We start from the raw sequence: 19,064 nt of genomic DNA, 5'->3' as shown, positions 1-19,064 counted from the left end.
GTACTTCTGTGAGACAGAAACACTTCGAAGCGTTGTAACAGTCGACATAAAGCACCACTCATAGCAATTAACATCGTAGAATTTTCTTCCTGTTTGGCACTACAACCTCTCGAAAGATCTCGACCTGCAATTGCTGGCTTTCTGTGACCTAATTCTAACCGTAGCAGAAAAATCAGTTCTACGATGAGGCGGTCTGGATGGGATTTGATTCCCGGTTCTGCCGTGTAAAGCCGAAAGCACGATCTAAACCATTCCATAAAAAGAGAAGAAAAAAACTATTTTTTACCATTAAATGTTTTCACGGTTTAAGCTTCTTGAGTGTACGGATTCGGTTTAATCAGAATGAACAGTTTTTTGTCAAATATTTTATGAGTTTTGAAAAAAAAAATTGTCATAGTCTGCCTTTATTATGATAATTCGGACACTTCCTTCATAGAAAACCGCCTTTTCGCCTGCAGAAAGACGTGCTACAACCCTTTCCTGTTGATACCATTTATCTTCCGAAAGGGAAAAAGAAAGGTGTGACGAATCGGAACTAAGCGTACCTCTATTTCCGTTCCCCAAAATCACAATAAAATCCTTTACAGGCCGCTAGTTACATCCATCCGGCTACGGGGAAATGTGATACTGTTGGTGTGTTGCTCTTTTGCCATGGAGAAAGGAAATGTTACTGACTGTCCGGAAGCAAGGAACTCTACCTTTTTTTTAGAATCATATTCGTTGGGCGAAGCGTTCAAGGCCATTCAACAACAAAATAATTGGTGCTCAGAATTACAGATTTCAAGATAAACCCTTTAGAAAATGTTCCTGCACTGTTAAAACGCTTTTTGCAGCGTTGACGTGAGCCCGTGTAGAACGTGTCAACGTATAGACAACCATTCTTCCCTTGGCCGACGTTGGCCAAACCATTGGGCTTTGGCTTTTGCCGCCCTCAACGCTGACACTGTTTGCACGGATTAACACGCGCGAGGATTTTCACCACCCGGTGCATAAACCCTTTAATCCTTTGGGCTTGTCAACATCAGCACGCCTAGAAAACCGCGCAGCAGAGCCACAATAAGTACACGGCTACATGAATCGGGAGCTGTTGTGTTCTTGGTGTGAAGCAACACTTTCTGGTAACATTGCTGCTCTTTTTTTCAGGCATTACATGTGTGCTTGCTTAGTCATGGACATGAGGCTCCTTTGTACTTTGGTAGACTGAAGGCAGCAGATATGTTGGGGGAGTTTGTTTGACCATCTTGGCGGGATTATATCTACTGAGATTCCCCGAAGCAGACAGATGTATGTTGACGTTCAAAATTGTAGTTTAATAGATAAAAATGAAAAATATTGAGTAAGGAGCATGTTTGCATATCGAGGCCACATACTTTCCCAGACAACAAGACAAACAATTTTTAACGAATTTCAAGTGATAACTGATACAAAGTATTCCAAGGCAAAGCATTTTAAAACATCGAAAGCATCGCAATGTGGCGCTAAATGAGCGTCGTCATCGAGCTCATCCTCCATCGCTGACATCGACGCGGATTGTGTCCACCAGCACACCGTTAGACAAATGCAACCCTCCCTTTCGGGGACAGGAGCAAAACTGCTGAAAGCGCCTCTTACACAACCCCTACGTAGCCAGCCGCCCGAAGGGTGTTTCAACGCTTCCCCTGTCACTGTATTGGGAAAAGACGTACGTTCTCACGATCCGGCGAAAATCTTTGCATTGAAAGGAAAGATTTCTTTCTCGCTCGCATACACACGCATCATTCCGATACATCGTCGTTTGCCAACCTACAATCCACCCGATTGACCCTACCCAACGATACCACCCGTGCGTGAGTTCCTGCCACGGTGTTGTTTGGTTGGCGGGTAAGCAAACAGCATAACTATGCACCCCTCCATGCTGTGACATACACGCACACACACACACACATACATAGAGAAAAACATATTGGGAGGGGTTCGGTTCGATAACGACCAAAGTTCGAATAAAGGAACAGTGTTCGATCGCAATGGTAATACCGTTTGGATGCTTGTATTTCCAACACTTTTTAAACAGATGTGCTAAAGACTATTCTCAATCTAATTGCAGTATCTTAACTTTTATATAAATTTTGCTAGAAAATGTATGCGTTGATGTACAGAACAATAAATTTGAAAGTCGATTCTATCCAATTTTACACAAAATACTCTTTAGTAAAATCCTATACTAAATAGAAAGAATCCTTAATTTTTTACAATACAGGGTTTTTCAGATGATAAGGCAATAGCACCCATAGGGCTTCGTATGACAGGGTAATAAAATACCTTTTATTGTAATGTCCTCAGATGATATTCTCACAGTAGACGTTGATATTGCACGCACTTACCGGGCGCTAAAAGGACGTGTACAATATCAGCGGCTACCATGACAATATCATCTGAGGACATTCGAATAGAAGGCATTTTGTTTCCCTATCATATGAAGCCGCTTCCATGTTAACTAGCTTTGCTTGCCGTTTCATCTAGGAAACCTGCCATAAAAATGGGTGCTATTGCCTTATCAATTGAAAAACCCTGTAATAAGTCATATTCTCGTAATAATACATATTCTCCAAACCTAAGTGTTATAAAAAATATTGTAGGTTGCTATGATACGACGAAATTGGCCTTATTGTTGTGTTAAACAAAACACAAAACTTCGGTCGGAATTTTGAAAAATCACACAAGCATTTTTCATGCAAGCATTTGAGTTGATATTGTATAAGAGAAATATACTATAAATATTAAAGGGGTCGTCTATTTTACGTAGCTGCAAAATTATTCAACGTACATCTTCTTCCTTGGCTCTCCATCCTCAACAGAATTATCGACTTAGTTTCATCTCTTCGTCCTTGGCACTTCAAACCTTCAAAGGCTTCAGTCTTTAATTTCTGGTTTTCCTTGGTTAGTTTGCACCCGTTGTTGGATAGTCATTTTTGCGTTAGCCTTAGTCCTGACTTAGTTTCTTCTTCTTTGGCACTATAACCTCGAGAGGTCTCGGCCTGCCATTTCTGGCTTTCTGTGACTTAATTTTACCCGTAGAAAAGTAGTCAGCTTTAAGTACGGGGAGGCGGTCTGGATGGGATTTGAACCCCGGCCCTGCCGTGTGAAGACCGGCGCCGCTGTCGCCTCGGCCACCGGACCGCCCCCTGACTTAGTTTGCTATAGCTAAATAGTCAATCCTGCGTTGACACGCGGTCCTGCCATAATAATACGTAGCTTTGCGAATTGAAAACAGAATTCAGTTTCAAAATCTACATGCAACATACAGTGACGGACAATCGATTCATCTTCTTCTTGTCCTGCGCGCTTTGTTAAAAGGAGCCATCCCCGTAACGAATTTTACATGCTGAAACTGACACATTAGAACGCATAAAACTCACTATGTGAAATCTCACGAGGGTCCATATATTTTCGCTGTTTCAACACCTTCTACAATGAAACCGTTCCCGCGTAAGCTTCCGCACTACGCATTATGGTAATAAAATTTCAAATCACTGAATTCAGTGAATAATGTGCCCAAGCGGTTTGTACGCATGTACGCAGTTACTGACCTTGTGATGGCGTAGCTACATCTGTTCGCCCATCGACTTTACATACCCTCATGAAAGGCTGCATCCAGCAGCTCTATTGTTGCTAGCTGGGGAAACTTGATTTGATTCGTTAATTGCACTTTACATTAACGTATCCAATTATGATGCAACTACTTTGGTCGATTTGGGTCGTCTGCGTCTAAATTGTATCACCCTCCTGCCTGATGAGTGATGCACATTTACATTTCACGCAACCCTCCATCGGAAAAATCACCATCGCACCCAGCTGCAGCTAGAAGCTGCACCAGGCGAGAAAAAGGACAATATTAAATACTGCACATCGTCCATTGGGACGCTTTATTTCGAGTGCAGAGTTGAGTGTTATTCAGCGTTACAGTCTCGGTGTGAGCCAGCCTGCTCAAGAAGGGAAATTTCGATGGTTAGGAAAATCCTCCTTCGGAATTAATGCACACGACCACCAGGAAAGCCAAAAACGGGACATATTCCTCCAGATGCTGTACTCCAAGAATCTCACCACCACATCGACAACGGTAGTAGAACCCAGCCGAACATCCTTCGCCTTGGGGTGGTTGCCGTGCGAAGCGAAGGGTGGAATTTCATCCCTCCGTGAGTGAATCTTACTTTCCCACCATCGCTACTTCTCCCGCAACCAACCCACCCCACTAGCCAGGGAGTGCCGTTTACCCAGCTGCTCCGTTCCGAGCCGAGCCGGATTCCGGTAAATATTAATTACGCCGTCTTTTATTCGCGCGAGGTAACTGCGCCGGCGTCGGCTTCTGGGGTTGCCTGCCCTTCCTGCACACATCAATCCGTCTTCCCTGACACAACTTGCCGTGTCCCGGCGGCAACTACCGAAAAGCCGAAATAACGAAATAAAACCCACCAGGGGTCTGCGTTGGGATGGTGGATGAATTTTCTTTCCGATTTTCCCCCTATGCGGTGCGCACGCACACCGTAAGTAGTTTGGGCACAATCGTCTTACCTGTTACCCGTTTTCCATCGGCTCACACTCTCGGAGCTAGGCTTCCTTTAGGTCTATCCTCGTCCCTTCTTGTCGATCAAGCTGCGCGTACCGGTTTCCAGATAGTTTTGCGCCCGACCCCTTCGGAAGTGGCGTTAAGGAGTCTCCCTTGGTTTTGCTATGCAACGCCACCCTACCCTCCCGCTAACGCCACCATTTCCCGAACCACTGTAAGGACCTTCAAAGGGACGCCCCTTTTTGCTGGGCGAGATTTATTTGTGCGATTGCTCGTACGACCCACAGCCACAACACCTTGTGGGAAAGTTTTTCGCTTCTACCGGGGCGAAGGCATTGCGAAATGCGCGAGGTGTACTGACTTCCCTTCACCGAGAATCTTGGCGTGCCTCTCTCGCTCGCCTTCACCAGAAGCCTACAGTGTCGTGAAGCCGTCGGGCGTTTGTTTTCGTTGGGGGACTCTGTTCCGGCACACAGCCAGAGGTCCTTCGAAGTGCATCGAAATGTTGCCTCATGACTTGTTTGCTAGGGTTGCCGAAACCGAAATGTGACTCCCATTGCGATTGCCTGGGAAAGTGGGCAGATGTTGATGCTGACGAACCAAACCAACTCAGTATTTTTTTAATCTCGCAGTTTTTTGTGTGCCTTGCAACTTGCGATAATGATGCCGGGATGCGCTTAGGCCATTCTTTGTTCGAATACCATAAATCCCGGTATCTACTGCTCGTACTTTCATCCTCCCAAAACGAATACCATAAACTAATTGATTAAAGTATCGCGAGACGAATTTATAGCAATGCAATCCGATGCAAATTCCGCTTTACCTTCACTTGGTACATCCCCTGCATTCTATAAACGCTTTCGCAGCATAATAAACTAATCGCCCACATGTTTCCACTTCCAGCCCGATAACAAGCTGCGTCGGTGGTCCAAATTGAGGGTCCTGCAGACTCCAACTCCAACGCCAAATACCTGCGCAAACTGTCATCCGTGATTAATAAATTACTGCTTCGTACGGTGGGCCCCCATGCCGACAAACTCATCTCGGGCGGGCAGGCACGCAGCCAGACAGCCAGCTCGGAGACACTCGCATATATGGTAGGGAAATTACTTTGCTTCACTCTCCAAACAGCGTTCGTCAGGCGTCAGCGTGTGGTTCCGTTTGCGTGGATGACGACTGGAACTGCAGCGGAAGCATACGCGTTGGGAAAGGGTGTAGGCGCGAATTCCTTAACTTTTCTCGCGTTTGGTGGGCGTTTCGTCCCGACGTGTCGTACGTGCAGCCGTGGGTGAGTTAATGATTTGTCATTTATGCCGTACAATGTACACTAATTCACACCCTTGCCAGACATGTGAGCATGGCTTGTCCGATGGACCAAGGGGGTAGAAGGTTTGGAAGTGTGCAGAGCGGAGTTGCATTTGAAGCTATTCAGCGAGGTACAATGCAACACTGGAAGAGGTTCCTCATTGTCTGGGACGGTAGTGATATTCTGAAATTCCATATCAATTAACAGGTGACAGTGTGTTTGAAGTGTACTGCGTCAGTGGCTAGGGAAAGCGAAGCTCATTGAATGATTTCTAAACAAAAAAATATTACCTCAAAATTCCAACCAGCTAAAACATGATTAATGCAAAACGCTTTATTTTAACTACTTCTCTAAATTGGCCTTAATCGGCAACATTTTCACACGATTCACATCCTCCTACACACACAGCATGGGGGCGAAAATAAATAAACATAATCGCTTGTTTTTTCCTTCCAAGTTTGTGTGTGTGTTCACGCAATCTTACAAAAAAGAAACGTCATTGAATCATATTTCTTCGACGTTATAAGCTTCATAAATCATCTCACCATCGGCCACGGTGGGTATCTAGTTTTGCGACAGAAATCAAAATTTAAATATAAATGTTAAACACTTCAACAGGCTCACCGCCGCCAGCTCCTTCGCCACCACCCCGATCAGCACGATCGATTATTATCATGATTATTGTTGTCCACAGGTCGCCACAGTCGGTGTTGTGCAGCGAACTCCCAAACCGTCTCCGTTTTGTCGCGCTGGTCGAACGCCTCCGCCTGGCGGCATCGCTAGACCAGCTGGCATCTCCGTAACGATCACGCCGTGCCGGGCCAGCTGTAGAATCGCTTCAATATTTATACACTCAATTAACGCCGAAAATATGCGGTTTGCGGTGAGTCGGTCAAACGGTTTCCGAAAGGCTTATGGAGAAAACATTTTCATACCACCGGCGCGGACGAGGATGACCCGCGATACGATCGACGCCCACGTGCACCACCCAACGCGGCAAAAAAATGCGCAGGAACGCGCAAGGCAGGTCGTTTGAATTGAACGGATCGCTGCCAGCAATCAGACCTCGGTGAGATACCGAAAGTCACCGTCACCGGGATGTCTCGCACGGTTGTCGTTGCTGTTGCCGAAAGAATGCGATATCTTACCGTATAGAAAAACACAGCTTTGTCTAACAAAAGACGATCCAGTGGATGAAGATGATGCTGCTCGGTCACCGTCGATCGCCAGGTGTAGATCACTCTGTGACGTGAAACGATTCGTAGGTGGCGAATGAAGCAGCAGATTAATGATCGTCGAGGTATCTGTTCAAGCGCTAGAATTGGACAATCATTTCCTCAGATGTACAATACCATCATCCTATCGAGACCTATTTTCAGGTCGGACAAAAGTGAACGTGTCTAACGTAATAATACTGGATTTAGAATCATATAATGAAACTTTTGACTTACTCGATGCAATGTTACAATTGGAAAGAGGATAGAGGATTCAGTAAGGAGATATTTTCATCGTGATTTTGGAATTTTTAGAACAGATTTGGACTAATGGAAATTACATTACGTTACTGTCACACTACGCTAAAACCAAGCAAATCTAGCTTCATTTCTTCTGCTCAACATTTTAACGTTACTTCTTTCCCGGATAATTGTCGATACTCAATATCGACAAATTCACAAATCACACCATTCCCTGCTGCAGTTCGTAAATTGGTCTGCTCTCTCCCCAAGACAACACCATGACAACTTCATTTGTCGATCTTCGATCAATCCACTGAAAACCCGCTCGATCGTTGTGATGGAGATTGAGGATCACTGTGCGCTCTCTTCCCAGCTTCTTCAGCTGGCGGCCACCGCAGCAGCTCGCGCTTAACGTCTCAATATGCGAATCGGTCAGCGCTCGCTGCACGCCGCACCATCAATCAGTTTCGCCGTTTCGCAACCCGACAATAAACCCATTCAAAAGCCTACCGCCAACCAATCCGTCGCATCGTGTGCGGCTTCGCCCTCGTCCTGGTGACATTATGCCTGATAGCCGACGTGCCCGTGCGCAGCCCGAATCAGCTCGTGATGGTGGACTACGGCACAAACAAAAAAGAAAAAGAAAATGAAATATGCAAATTGTGGTCTTCAAGCTCGCCACGCAAGATTTTGTGATTTTGTGAGCGTTGAATTCGTTGTTTATCGCCTGAGAATAGATGAACATATTTTGCCAGCTTCTTACGGTTTAGCGTTGTGCTTGGTGTGCTGTTGGACGTTATTGCGGAGGGCATTAATATTTTTAAGCCTTCCGATTGACGGACTGCCCACTGGTAGAACGTGATCAAAGGCAAAATCATATCATGCTTTATTAAAATACAACAAAAAAACACATCAACTAAATCCATGCTCCGGTAGCGGGACATTCGCCCAAATGCAGCAGCACATTGAACTCAAGGTGCAGCGTTGATCGTCGATCGTGCCCGATGCGTTGCCAATGACCTTAAGACGAGCGATCAGCTGTTCCGATCGGACGGCGGACGAGATTGAGAGTGTTGACGTCCTCTGCTCCGTCTTTTCCTTCATCCTTTTGCCAACGTTTGTTCCGTCTTATTTCTTGGTCCTCCCAAGCTTCAATCTTAATACAGCTTTTCGATGACTTGATGTTTCATGTAGCAATTAAAAGCGTTTGCGAGCGAACGAGACGGAACGCACGTCTTGACACATTTACGCTCAGATCTCAGAGCCCCAAATACTGCATTCGAATCTGCCCTTTAAACTTGATTGTGCAGTTAAATGTAACATTGCATTGTGTGCGTGTCATGCAGTTGCCGTCCCGGGCATTATTCTGTTCCTTTTAACGTACGGCTTACCTACCGCCCTGGACATTATCCTGGATCTACGAAACGTAGGCAACTGCAACGAAACACCGGTCGAACGGGATAAAAGACGTTGGGTTGGGATTGTGTTGTTTTTTTGCTCTCTCTCTCTCTCTTCTCCGTCCTAATTGTAAATCACGTCCCTAAATGCAATGGATTATAAGATTCGATTTGTTTTTCGGTGAGTTAAGTAGAAAATTTCTTGCGGGTTTCTCGTTACGCTCGAATCACGATCCGAGTGCACAGCTGATGAATGAAGTCAATGAGGTAGATTGCCCGTTGTATAAGACTAGATCAGACATATATGCTATAAGAGATGTAAATATTTTATAGAAAGTCTGAATAATACCCAGATGGTAGAGGCGACAACGGCGCTGGTCTTCAAATCCCATCCGGGCCGTTTTGACGTTGACGTTGGACGTTGGAGAACACAGTGAGGAATTTATTCAATATTCTGAGTTCTCTAATTGTACATTTCCAATACAACTTAACCATTAAAGCTTCCTCAAGGACTATGCTCAGCTGTTACGCAAACAGAACAACTCATCCATCTCAGGCTCGCGTATGCTCAAACCTACCCAAATATTGACAGGGCACGCGCTACAGTCTGTATCAAAATTGCGCATTCTGCCTTCGTAGCCAGCATTGGTGCATTATGTGCGAGGACTCAAAAAACCATTACCAGCTGGCAGGGATCGTTGCCCTCAAGGTACCCAACGTCCTCCATCATCCGGCGCGTGTGATTCGAATCATTTGTTCCGTTTTCTTGTAAGATGTCGAGGGAATGTCTGTCCGTCCGGTTTTCTACCTGGATATCGAAGCTGAGGCATCATTTAATTTCTTTCTGCTGGATGAAGGTGTGTAACGCAAAACTTCACCCACGAGGAAAGGTCTTTCGATTTTTGGTCCTCTTTGCGCCAGAGCGTAACAAATCCGTAGCATCAGTCTCTGGCAGTGGGACATTACCAAGGATGCAATCATGATCATGCTTGGAGCAACGCCAGACAACAAAAAAAAACTCCTGCCTTGAGCCTTTTTGCAATTGTTCGCTCAGCTGCCATTTAAGCTGCTTTCTTGTGGTCGTGTGCTCATAATTTAGATTCCGGATGCTGATCACCGTTCTGTCCGCTTCCTCGCTAGGAGGAAGCTGGGCTGTTGCCCTATCTTATTGGGAATAAAAATACAAATATGGGCTATTCTAGCTCTATTTTAACTGAAAGCGATATTAGTCTTAGGTTAAATTTTGGGCGATAGAACCTTACTATTTGATGAGATACTTAGAGTAAAAGCTACATTTTTAAACACATACTTTAATCAGTCGCATTCAAAGCAGGAGCGATCTTGCGCTTCTATCCATTCATCAAAGATGCATTGCTACTAATTTTTAACTTGCTACATTATGCCTCCTTCGTCTGCCTTGTAGCAAACACCAATGAGTTCAGTTCGCATCCTGTACATCCAACAGCGATCGTTACAAAAGACAAATTGTGTAAACAAAGCTGATGACACGCGTACCGAAACCCTCCACAGCCGTGGGCAACTGTTGTCGCTTCCTCAGACAATGTGCCGCCATCGACTTCCCTTTTCGGCCCAACCTCCGGGTCGATCCTTTTCTACCTGGACCAAAACCGTAGACCGGCCTGACCGGCCTGTGTCCGAGCAAGCATTGCGTTATCGATCGGTACAATTTGTAGCCTCCCGTAAGCTGTCAAACAGTGCACGATAACAAAAAGGTCCCGGGGAAAACATGACCCACCGAAGGATGTTTATCGGGCCGGATCCTCGCAAGATGCTGACAGCTTCCAACCGCTCGTTCTCGATCATCGATCGTCGTCTGGGCTAGCCCCGGCCACGGTTTCCGAGACGCAGGACGGGTTTATGTATTCCAAAGAATAAAACACGATGAGCGATGATTTACGACTCCGAAACGGCCAACCAGCGAGCCAGCTATGATCTTCGCGCGATCTTCGCGTATTATGTGCGCAACGTGGTAGTAACGTCGAGAGCTTCGCCAGCGTCACGTTGTCAACCAGCGTGAGTTATAGAAGCGGTGTGACATTGGGAAATTAAATCAGCACCATTCTAAGCGGGCCTGCCCGCTTCTGGAAGCCCTGCATTAAGCCACATGGATGGATGATTCAATGGTTAAAAATCTATAAAACAAACCTCAATCAATGTCAGCGCGTGTGGTGGCGTATGGTTTATTTACTTTTACCGTCGTGGTCGAACGTTCTACCGATAACATCACTGCTTTGGCCGATTATGGTAATCAGGGCCAGCAAATTCCGCCGCCGATCGCTTCCAATGGTGATGAGAATGTAAAATTGCAATAAAGTAGACATGAGCGGTTGTAGTGGCCCTTACATCGGGTGTTGAGGCATTAAGGCAAATCGACATCGCACCACGGTCCAACCGGTTACCGGTGCCGGTATGGTATCCGAGCCACTGATGGGAAACGTAGCTCTTGGTTAGTTGCGGGATATGATTTACGAGTCACAGAGCGAACCGATAATATAAATGTTCTACCGATCGGGAACACATGTTTACAATCGGCCCGGGTCCGCCGGAGATAATCACCGCGAGCTACATTATGTGAGCGTTTGTTTCGATAAGCGCCGATAAGAGGGCGCGGTATCGACGCGTACCGGTGTCGTTCACCTCGTGGGATGAAGTTTTTGGTTTCTCGCTTTCGAACTCCCTATAGGTCGCTGAGAGGAGTCGAAAGCGACCTCTTAAAGACTCAATTTTCATTAAAATATTTCAGACTCTCTCGGCTCTAATTCGAAATGGCTACAACTTTATGAGCTAATTTTTAATGTCCTACAAATTAAATCATTGTCGGTAAACCAAACAAAGTCTAACATATTCCAAACGCTTGCCAAATTGTGTCTTCATCCGCCCAATCCGACTACTTGCTAGCCACGTACATCAAAATTCTTCCCAGCGAGCAAAAGTCTTGACTCGGTTCCCTTGGCGGCCACACACTCGAATCGAACATCTTTATGGAGTCGGAATCGCTTATCCGCAAGTGTAGCAGCGGTGGAACCAAAACAACGCTTCTTCTTAAAACAGAAACCTACATTCGCCAGATAAAGAATTCCTCCCCCGTATATGTAACAGCCCCGCCGGGAACCATACAATGGATTAAAATCAAAGCAAACAGTGGTCAGGGCTAGTGTGGCCGAAGCTTCGCCACGTAAATCGGTCCTTTCGGTTCGGTGATTCGGTGATGGTTTAGCATTGCATGAGCTTCATCCGTTCCATGGTCATCTGACACGACGAAACAAATTGGATGCGAGGCTGGAATGGGAGGGCTCGGTGAAGATGCTTTAATTCTCTCCTCGTGCCATGAACACGTAATGCGGTGGGGGCTGGGGTTTGGGGGAGTGAGCGTAGGGGTTGGACACTAAACGGAGGAGCGGCTAGATTCGCTACTTACTCCGCGAAGAGGAATCGGAAGCCATCAAATTCAATTATCCTTAATGAATTCAAGCGGGATGCATTTTAATGCTACTACCGAAACCAGTGCGGTACGATAGCTGGTATCTTTCAGTTCTGCAACGCAACCAAACACACAAACACGCATCCCCTTCCCATCGCGATGTGTATGTGTGGTGGTAGCATGCAGCGACGCTAGACCAGCACCGGGACAGTACGGTGTAGACGGCGGACAGTTTTTTGCAGTTTCGTAGTAAACGCACACATTAGAATTGTTAATGAAGCACATGTTCCGGCAAAAACACGCAGCTGAACTTCGTCCGCCCGGCACGTCTTCCTGCTTTATATTTTTGAGAGCAGCAGTCGCATCGTAGCGGTTCCAGCTTGACCCTTAACGCTGTGCCCCACCCACCCAGGCACCGCCCGGCCGGCCACCCGCATCAGGTCCGGCGTAGAAATAGGGTGAGAATTTCGAAATTGTTTTGCTTGCAGCCGAACGATGCGGTGGCACGGTGGAGGCGCGACGAGCCAAACACGTGCTCGCGGTTCATTCTCGAGAGTTCAGTGCGACGCGCTGTTGCATAAACTCCGGCACGCAAAGACGACTCGAACCGTCCACTAGCCGACGCTTTTTGACATACGCAGGACGTATGTTTGATTCATGTTTTGTTGGGGTGGTCTAATTTTATGGGACACAATTTTGTGTGTGTGTGAATAAGATCGTCGCCGTCCAGCCAATTCCGCTCTGGAACCGAACGGTTCATAATTGTCACGCGGCGACATTCTGCATAGTTCCAGAAGAAAGAGTTTTCTTTTGCAATCGCTCACCGTGCCCCGATCGTGGGATAGATAGTTCGCACCGAGGGAGTGTTGCATCCCAGGTGATCCAAGTTCTGGTAGAAAAGCCTCGATGGCTCATGGGGATTTGAGCTAACGGAGGCGTAGAACAGCGAATCAAAAGTAGCTCAATGCACAGAATGCCGTTCAGCGTCTACATCAAGGATCCTACAACGAGCTTGATTCCAAAATTTCCTTGGGTCTTAGACCTACAGGTCAGAGTCTTTAATATAACAGTTTGCATTACCTGAAATCTCTCCCGGCCAGGGCGATAAAGGGCGATAAAGATCAGTTGTGACTGTCTTCGATCAGTAACGCATCTACTGTCATTAGGATATTTTATCACAAGAGCAAGAGCTGTTTTGTTTCACACTCAATCACATCTTCTTAGACATGGACTTTGAGATGAAATCTTAATGGATCAAAGTAAAGCAACTATAGAACCTCCAAGCGATAAATTCTGGGGATTCCCCAACAATTTCTGTTGGATTTGAAAAGACAAAGAGCGCTGTTTGATTGCTGGTACATGTGCTCTATTAAACGATGGCTTGTACTTTCAGAGGTGAGAAGACGTTGAAAAACTCGATGAGGTCATAACCGTTTATCAGGATTCATCTCACTATTTTCAACATCTTTGGTTAGGAATAATTGACGCATTGTGTATAATTCAAGACATATTTCAAATTTTCTGTGCTGGCGATCGTCGTGCTACCAGCGATTGGAGTCCCCGTAGCAATCATAAAGTGGCATAACCTGGACATACGTCATTTGGTCTTCATGGAAAGAGTCTAATTGCAAATCGCATAGGCATTGATTCCAGGATATTGCGAGCAAATCTTCAATTGCAGTCCATCGACTGTTTATGCTCTAGCTGGTTTTAATCAACTAATAAAGCTATATTAATTTGTTTGTGCATAAAATAGGTCAAATAAAATAAGACGGAAAGTGATATAGCTCTCTAACACCCATGATCATCTAATGAAAAATTATGAAATTCATTACATTTCTAATCAATACGTTCCATATCAAGGGAATCAAATCAGATGATCAATATGTGATATTTTTAGTCAGACAGGACGTTATGATGTCACCAATTAGAATTTGACACAAATTACTGCGAAAAAACAAGCTTAAGAAGACAAAATCGATTTACCCAGACTACCCGTCTTTAGATAGGCAAAAAGCTGGAACATTTATACAGAATGTGCTTTTATCCTTTCTAAGAACCAGCTTCTCGGAAGTGTATCGCGGCATTTCAAGCTGATTCAAAAAAATCTTCTCCTATTAGATCCAAAATAGCCAATCATAATTTGATGGCAGCAGTAAAAACGAGTTACTCGTAATCCGCTCGAAGCTGGATTTAAAGTTTGAACTGCGGCTCAAAATAGCGGAGAAAGCTTTCGCTTCGAACCGCTTCCGACTGGTGCCCGAAAATTGGATCACAGTGCGCACCCACACGCGAGACATGCCCATAAACTAGCATGCATGCACCAACTATAGTGTCGTAAAATCCGTACATGCAGAGGCAAGGCTCGTGTGGGGCGTAGTGTGACAAGGCGCGCTCGTGGGGCGTTTATCAATCGAACTAATGGAAGCGGGCGGATACAAACGGGAGGTAATGATGACCCAGAGGCCCCGGATGGTCCAATGATACCCGAAAAACAAGCGCACGGAGAACCCCGAGTCATATCAGATTCCGGCAGCAGCAAATCGATAGAAGTATTATGCACCATCAAGACCGGAACGGCTGGCATAACAAAAACGAACAACTCGCACACGAACAACGCCTGGCCCGGCCCGGCCTGTCCTGGTCGGAAGATAATAGAAGCGATGCTGAACACGAAACATCATCCGCTGGGCGAAGTGAAGTAATTTATTTCTGCGGTAAAACGTGCAGTTTGCTATTCCTCAACCAAACGGCGAACCCACGACGACACTCACGGAAGCAGTCGGAATCGCAATCGGCGGCGGTGCCATGGGATGGGAAAAATTGTGTCCGCCGTAAGCTGTTACTTTCGTCCTCGGCACAACAGGGGAAGGGGACGTGGTGTAAAGGACGCGCCAGTTTTACGACGTTGCTTTCCACGCCGTCATACGTCGGAGTAGGATTTTCTACGCCCGATTTTCATTTCCCCCTGTTTTTTGCGACAAACAACTTTTAAGGGATGAAATTTAAAAATGGGGAAAATATGTGTCATGCATGCTCGTGTGCCGAACACTTACCGATCAGCTGCATTCGAGATTGCGCTGTCTCATCTAAAAGCTCTGCATTCCCATAGCGTGTGAGTGCTTCCCTCCTACGTAGGGGCGTCATTATTGGATGCAACTCTTACGAAATTCGTTGCCTGAGGTGTTAAGGGTGAGAAAATTTTGGAGGAAACAGGCATTCTGCACTGCGACGTAGAAGTTAGACAGTGGGATGAAGGAATTCGTTTTACGTGGGACCAAGCACACCGTCCGAGCGTCCCTCTTCCGGACAATGCGTAGTCATTACGCAGCGATGAATCAAACAGTCTAGGTCACACCGGATGGTAGGGGTGGCATATTGATGACATCGTCTTGTGGATCCCTTTGCTGCTTGCCTTGTGGAGAATAAACCTCCTTGACGTTAGATTTGCAGCTGCGTCATTAGATTTGAATTCCTGTTTGACGTTGAAGTAACGGAAGTTGCATTGGTTAGGTCAATACTTCAAACGGATTTATTAAACTTTATATTTCTCGACTGCTTCTACCTATATACGCTTGATTTGTCTATGGTGGATTTTTTGCCTCTATCTTCTAATAAAACATAATCTTATCCGCACAACCAGTTGCGAATGCGCGATCAACCCCCTTACGAGCGCCTGTGAGCAGAACACGCCCGATCAGTTCCGTCGCATAAATTTGACCAAAATTACCGTTCCCCGAAAATAATCCCCATTGAAAATGGTCGTTACTGCCGGTCGTCCCATCCGCCCTGTTTGCTCCCGCATCAAGCACACTGACAATCTCAGCCGCATCAGCCGGGTTTTTGGTGGCAGGCAACGAAAGACATTCAAACAGCGATTCAAACAATGGCTCGTGTGAGTAAGCTAAAAGCAACATGACATGGTAACATCACCCTGCTAGAAGATGTGCTAAACTGGCAGCTGTGTGCCAACTACGACGGGTCCTGGCAGCCCAAGCCAAACCATTATCATCCTCGCCGTCCCGTGAAGATTCTTCAGCCAAGACACGCACAAGGACTCGTACGTAGCGGCAAACGGGGGAAAACATTATACAGATACCTTAAAAAATAGGGATCAGATCCTTTGCCGTGCTGCAGCTTTTTAGCGCCAGAGGTCCTTAAGACACGGCTGAAGGATCAGAACGGTAAAAAAAATTGAAAAGGTGCGCACGGGACGGGGAAAAGGAAATGAAAAATGAAATCATTGCTCAAGCAAGCGTTGGCCGGAAGGGTGTCACGCCGGGTAATGCAAACAGACAGCGTACAGGACAGGACGCGGATGAAAAGTGCGCAATTTCCGCCTGAATAGCGCTGGCGGCGAAGGGGTAGGCCGATTTCGGTGGAGGGTCCTGTTCCTCAAAAGGGAGAAGATCAGGAAAAACCGGTCCACAACAAAAGGCGCGAATTTTCTTCGGCCCTGCTGTCTTGTCTTTCTGATTGGGTACGAGCGCGTTTGGAACAAAGGATTCGCACCCGTTTGGGGTGGCATTACGAATGGGAGGGAAAAACGAACTTTCTTAGACCCCTAACGACATACCTGCCAGAAGATTTGCGCGGTCGGATTTCCAGTTTCCTGCGTACTGCTACTGCCGGGCGATCTTCAAACTCCACTTCAACAAGCCTCTCAGGTCGCGGCGCGGAACGTAAAACGTGCTTGTGCCGGAAGCAGTAGAAACAGCAGAAACAAAACAAAAACAAAAGCATGCCTAGCCGGCGTCTTGCGTTTGTGTGCGTGCTGGCGCGTCCGCTTCGGCATTCGCACTCGCCCGTCCGTTCGGCTCTGTGAAAGAGAAGGAGCATGTGAGAGCGAGCCCAACAGTCGTCTCAAAACGTGTTTGCGTACGGGCGAAGGAGACCGGTGAACGGTGCGCCCGGCTGGCCAGAACGAGACGCCGCGAGACCGGTGCAAGAAAATACGAACGAGCGCTGCGCTTTCAAGCAAATCCCAAACTGTGGGTGAATTGTGTTTTCAAATCATCGTTCTTCTTTTACCTTTCAAGCGTGCGGACGTGCGTCGTGTTCCCGTTTCCACGCTCTAAGTTCGTTTCGGTAGTCTAGCGCAGTAGGCGACGATTTTTCGTTTTTCGCAGGTTTTAAGAAACGGGAACCTGCTTTCAGTGTTGTAGATGACAGAAAAAAACACAAAACCATAACTGTAGGGTGAATTAGATTAGTCGTGTAGTTAACGCGCGCGCACCGCCAGTATCCGAAATATATTCTCCAACGCTGATTTCTATTCGCGCGCTTTTCTTGTGGCAAGGGAGCACACCGGGCCACACGTGGTAGAAAAGCTGTCCGGCACTCGAGGATCCAATACCAAACAACAACTCGTACGCGGTACTCGGTCGAGGAAGTGTTTAAGCGCTGTGATTTCGGTAACCAAGGTGTTTGTGGGATAAAAATACAAAAGATAGCACCGCTCGATGCTGCGAGTCCTGCCCTGAAACGTGAAGGATACGCTTCATTCAACGTAGCAATCGGCGATTGGTAGTGACACCACACATTTTGACGAAACTGTGCCAAGAAAAAGGTGTCCACAAAACTTATACCCTAATGTGACCTTTTTTAATCCGGAAAAAAAGTAAAGCATAGTGCCCGCGTATCGTGCTTGTGTGTAGTTCTGCCAGGATCGCGATCATATTTCAACGTACCGCAACGTTCCTTGCCAGTAGTCTTGATCGAACGGGAGCAATAACAAAAAATATCATCAATTGCGCCCTGTTACTGTGCATTATCGAACCCGGTGTGCCTAACAGCAACAACAGCAGCAGCAAAAAAAAACCCAACCAGAATTCTGAGCCTCCCGATACCCCCTCCAATTGACGCACCTATCGGCAGGACACGACGTCATGGCAGCTGTGTAAAACCATCCCCACAACAGTCGAAACCATCTTTACCGGTCAGAGGTGTGTTTGTGGCGGATTGCTGGCACAAAGTTCTTACCGGGTGTGTGCGGTTGTCGTGTGTCGTCGCTTGTGCGTGATTAAGCGTGCGTGTGTGGTTGAGCATTGGTGTAGAAAAGATGTTATGCGTATCGTGAAAATCGCCACCACCTGGAAAGTCCAGTCTTTGAGAGTTTCTTCCCCGGTACACAACTGCTTATGGTGATATTGTGATTGTGATATCGTGCGTGCGTGCTGTGTCATTTGTTGGCAACATCAACAAGCATCGTTAGTGTCTCGAAAGTCCCGAAAAAAAATGCAAGCTTCAATCGATCTACGCAACTAAAAGTGCAATTAGTGTGTAATGGAAAGAAGAAAAAAATATAGCAAAGCCTACTAACGCGCCTCGCTAATCGCCGCTGCTTTGAGATCGTGTCGTCTAGGTGACGAACGGTTTGATCCGTTTGATTCGAAGTGCGTAATTGAGTGCTTGCCGGTCAGTGTGTGCATAAAGTTCCGTGTTAACAAGACACCCTGCAACAGAAAAAAAACGACGCAAGATCTCGGTGGTCATCGAGGAGAACAAGATTTGCCACATACGAATTTGAACAGGCGAAGAAAAACAACCCAGCATCTAGCGGAAGATATAAATTCAACTCATGCATGGTAAGTGGATATATCATTTTTTTCGCATCAACATCTGGATTAGGCTGGGACTGATCGGCGTATTGGACGACACATCTTGCCGGTCCAAAGACGTTTCTGGCAGATGGGCGAATTCTATCCGATTTATTTTTTCCTACCAACGAATGCCGCCGGCTAACGAGACTCGCTTTTGACAAGTTTTTTTTTCGAAAGGCAGAAGTTTGGCAGAAGGAGCAAGAAGCTAAGGGTTCTGTTGGAGATCACCTCCCGCAAAGGGACAATCCTCCATAGGGTGCTCCAACATAACAACAACAAAATACATCGATCTGAACGGTCCGAAGCCACTAGCAGGA

The 19,064-nt window shown here is 46.4% G+C and overlaps 1 protein-coding gene across 1 annotated transcript in view; it reads left to right on the top strand.

Moving 5' to 3' along the window:
• Nucleotides 1-17,166: 17,166 nt before the first annotated feature.
• Nucleotides 17,167-19,064, top strand: part of LOC118509086 (zinc finger protein 8) — an 80,157-nt gene continuing 78,259 nt past the window's right edge. The window contains exon 1 of the mRNA XM_036049218.1: nt 17,167-18,732. Within this exon, the coding sequence (XP_035905111.1) occupies nt 18,730-18,732 (3 nt within the window). The 5' untranslated portion in view covers nt 17,167-18,729. The remainder of the gene's footprint in view (nt 18,733-19,064) is intronic.

This window comes from Anopheles stephensi, chromosome 3, assembly GCF_013141755.1.
Source record: "Anopheles stephensi strain Indian chromosome 3, UCI_ANSTEP_V1.0, whole genome shotgun sequence".
NCBI lineage: Eukaryota > Metazoa > Arthropoda > Insecta > Diptera > Culicidae > Anopheles > Anopheles stephensi.
Note: the sequence above shows the minus strand (reverse complement) of the source record. Positions and strands in the feature narration are given on the sequence as shown.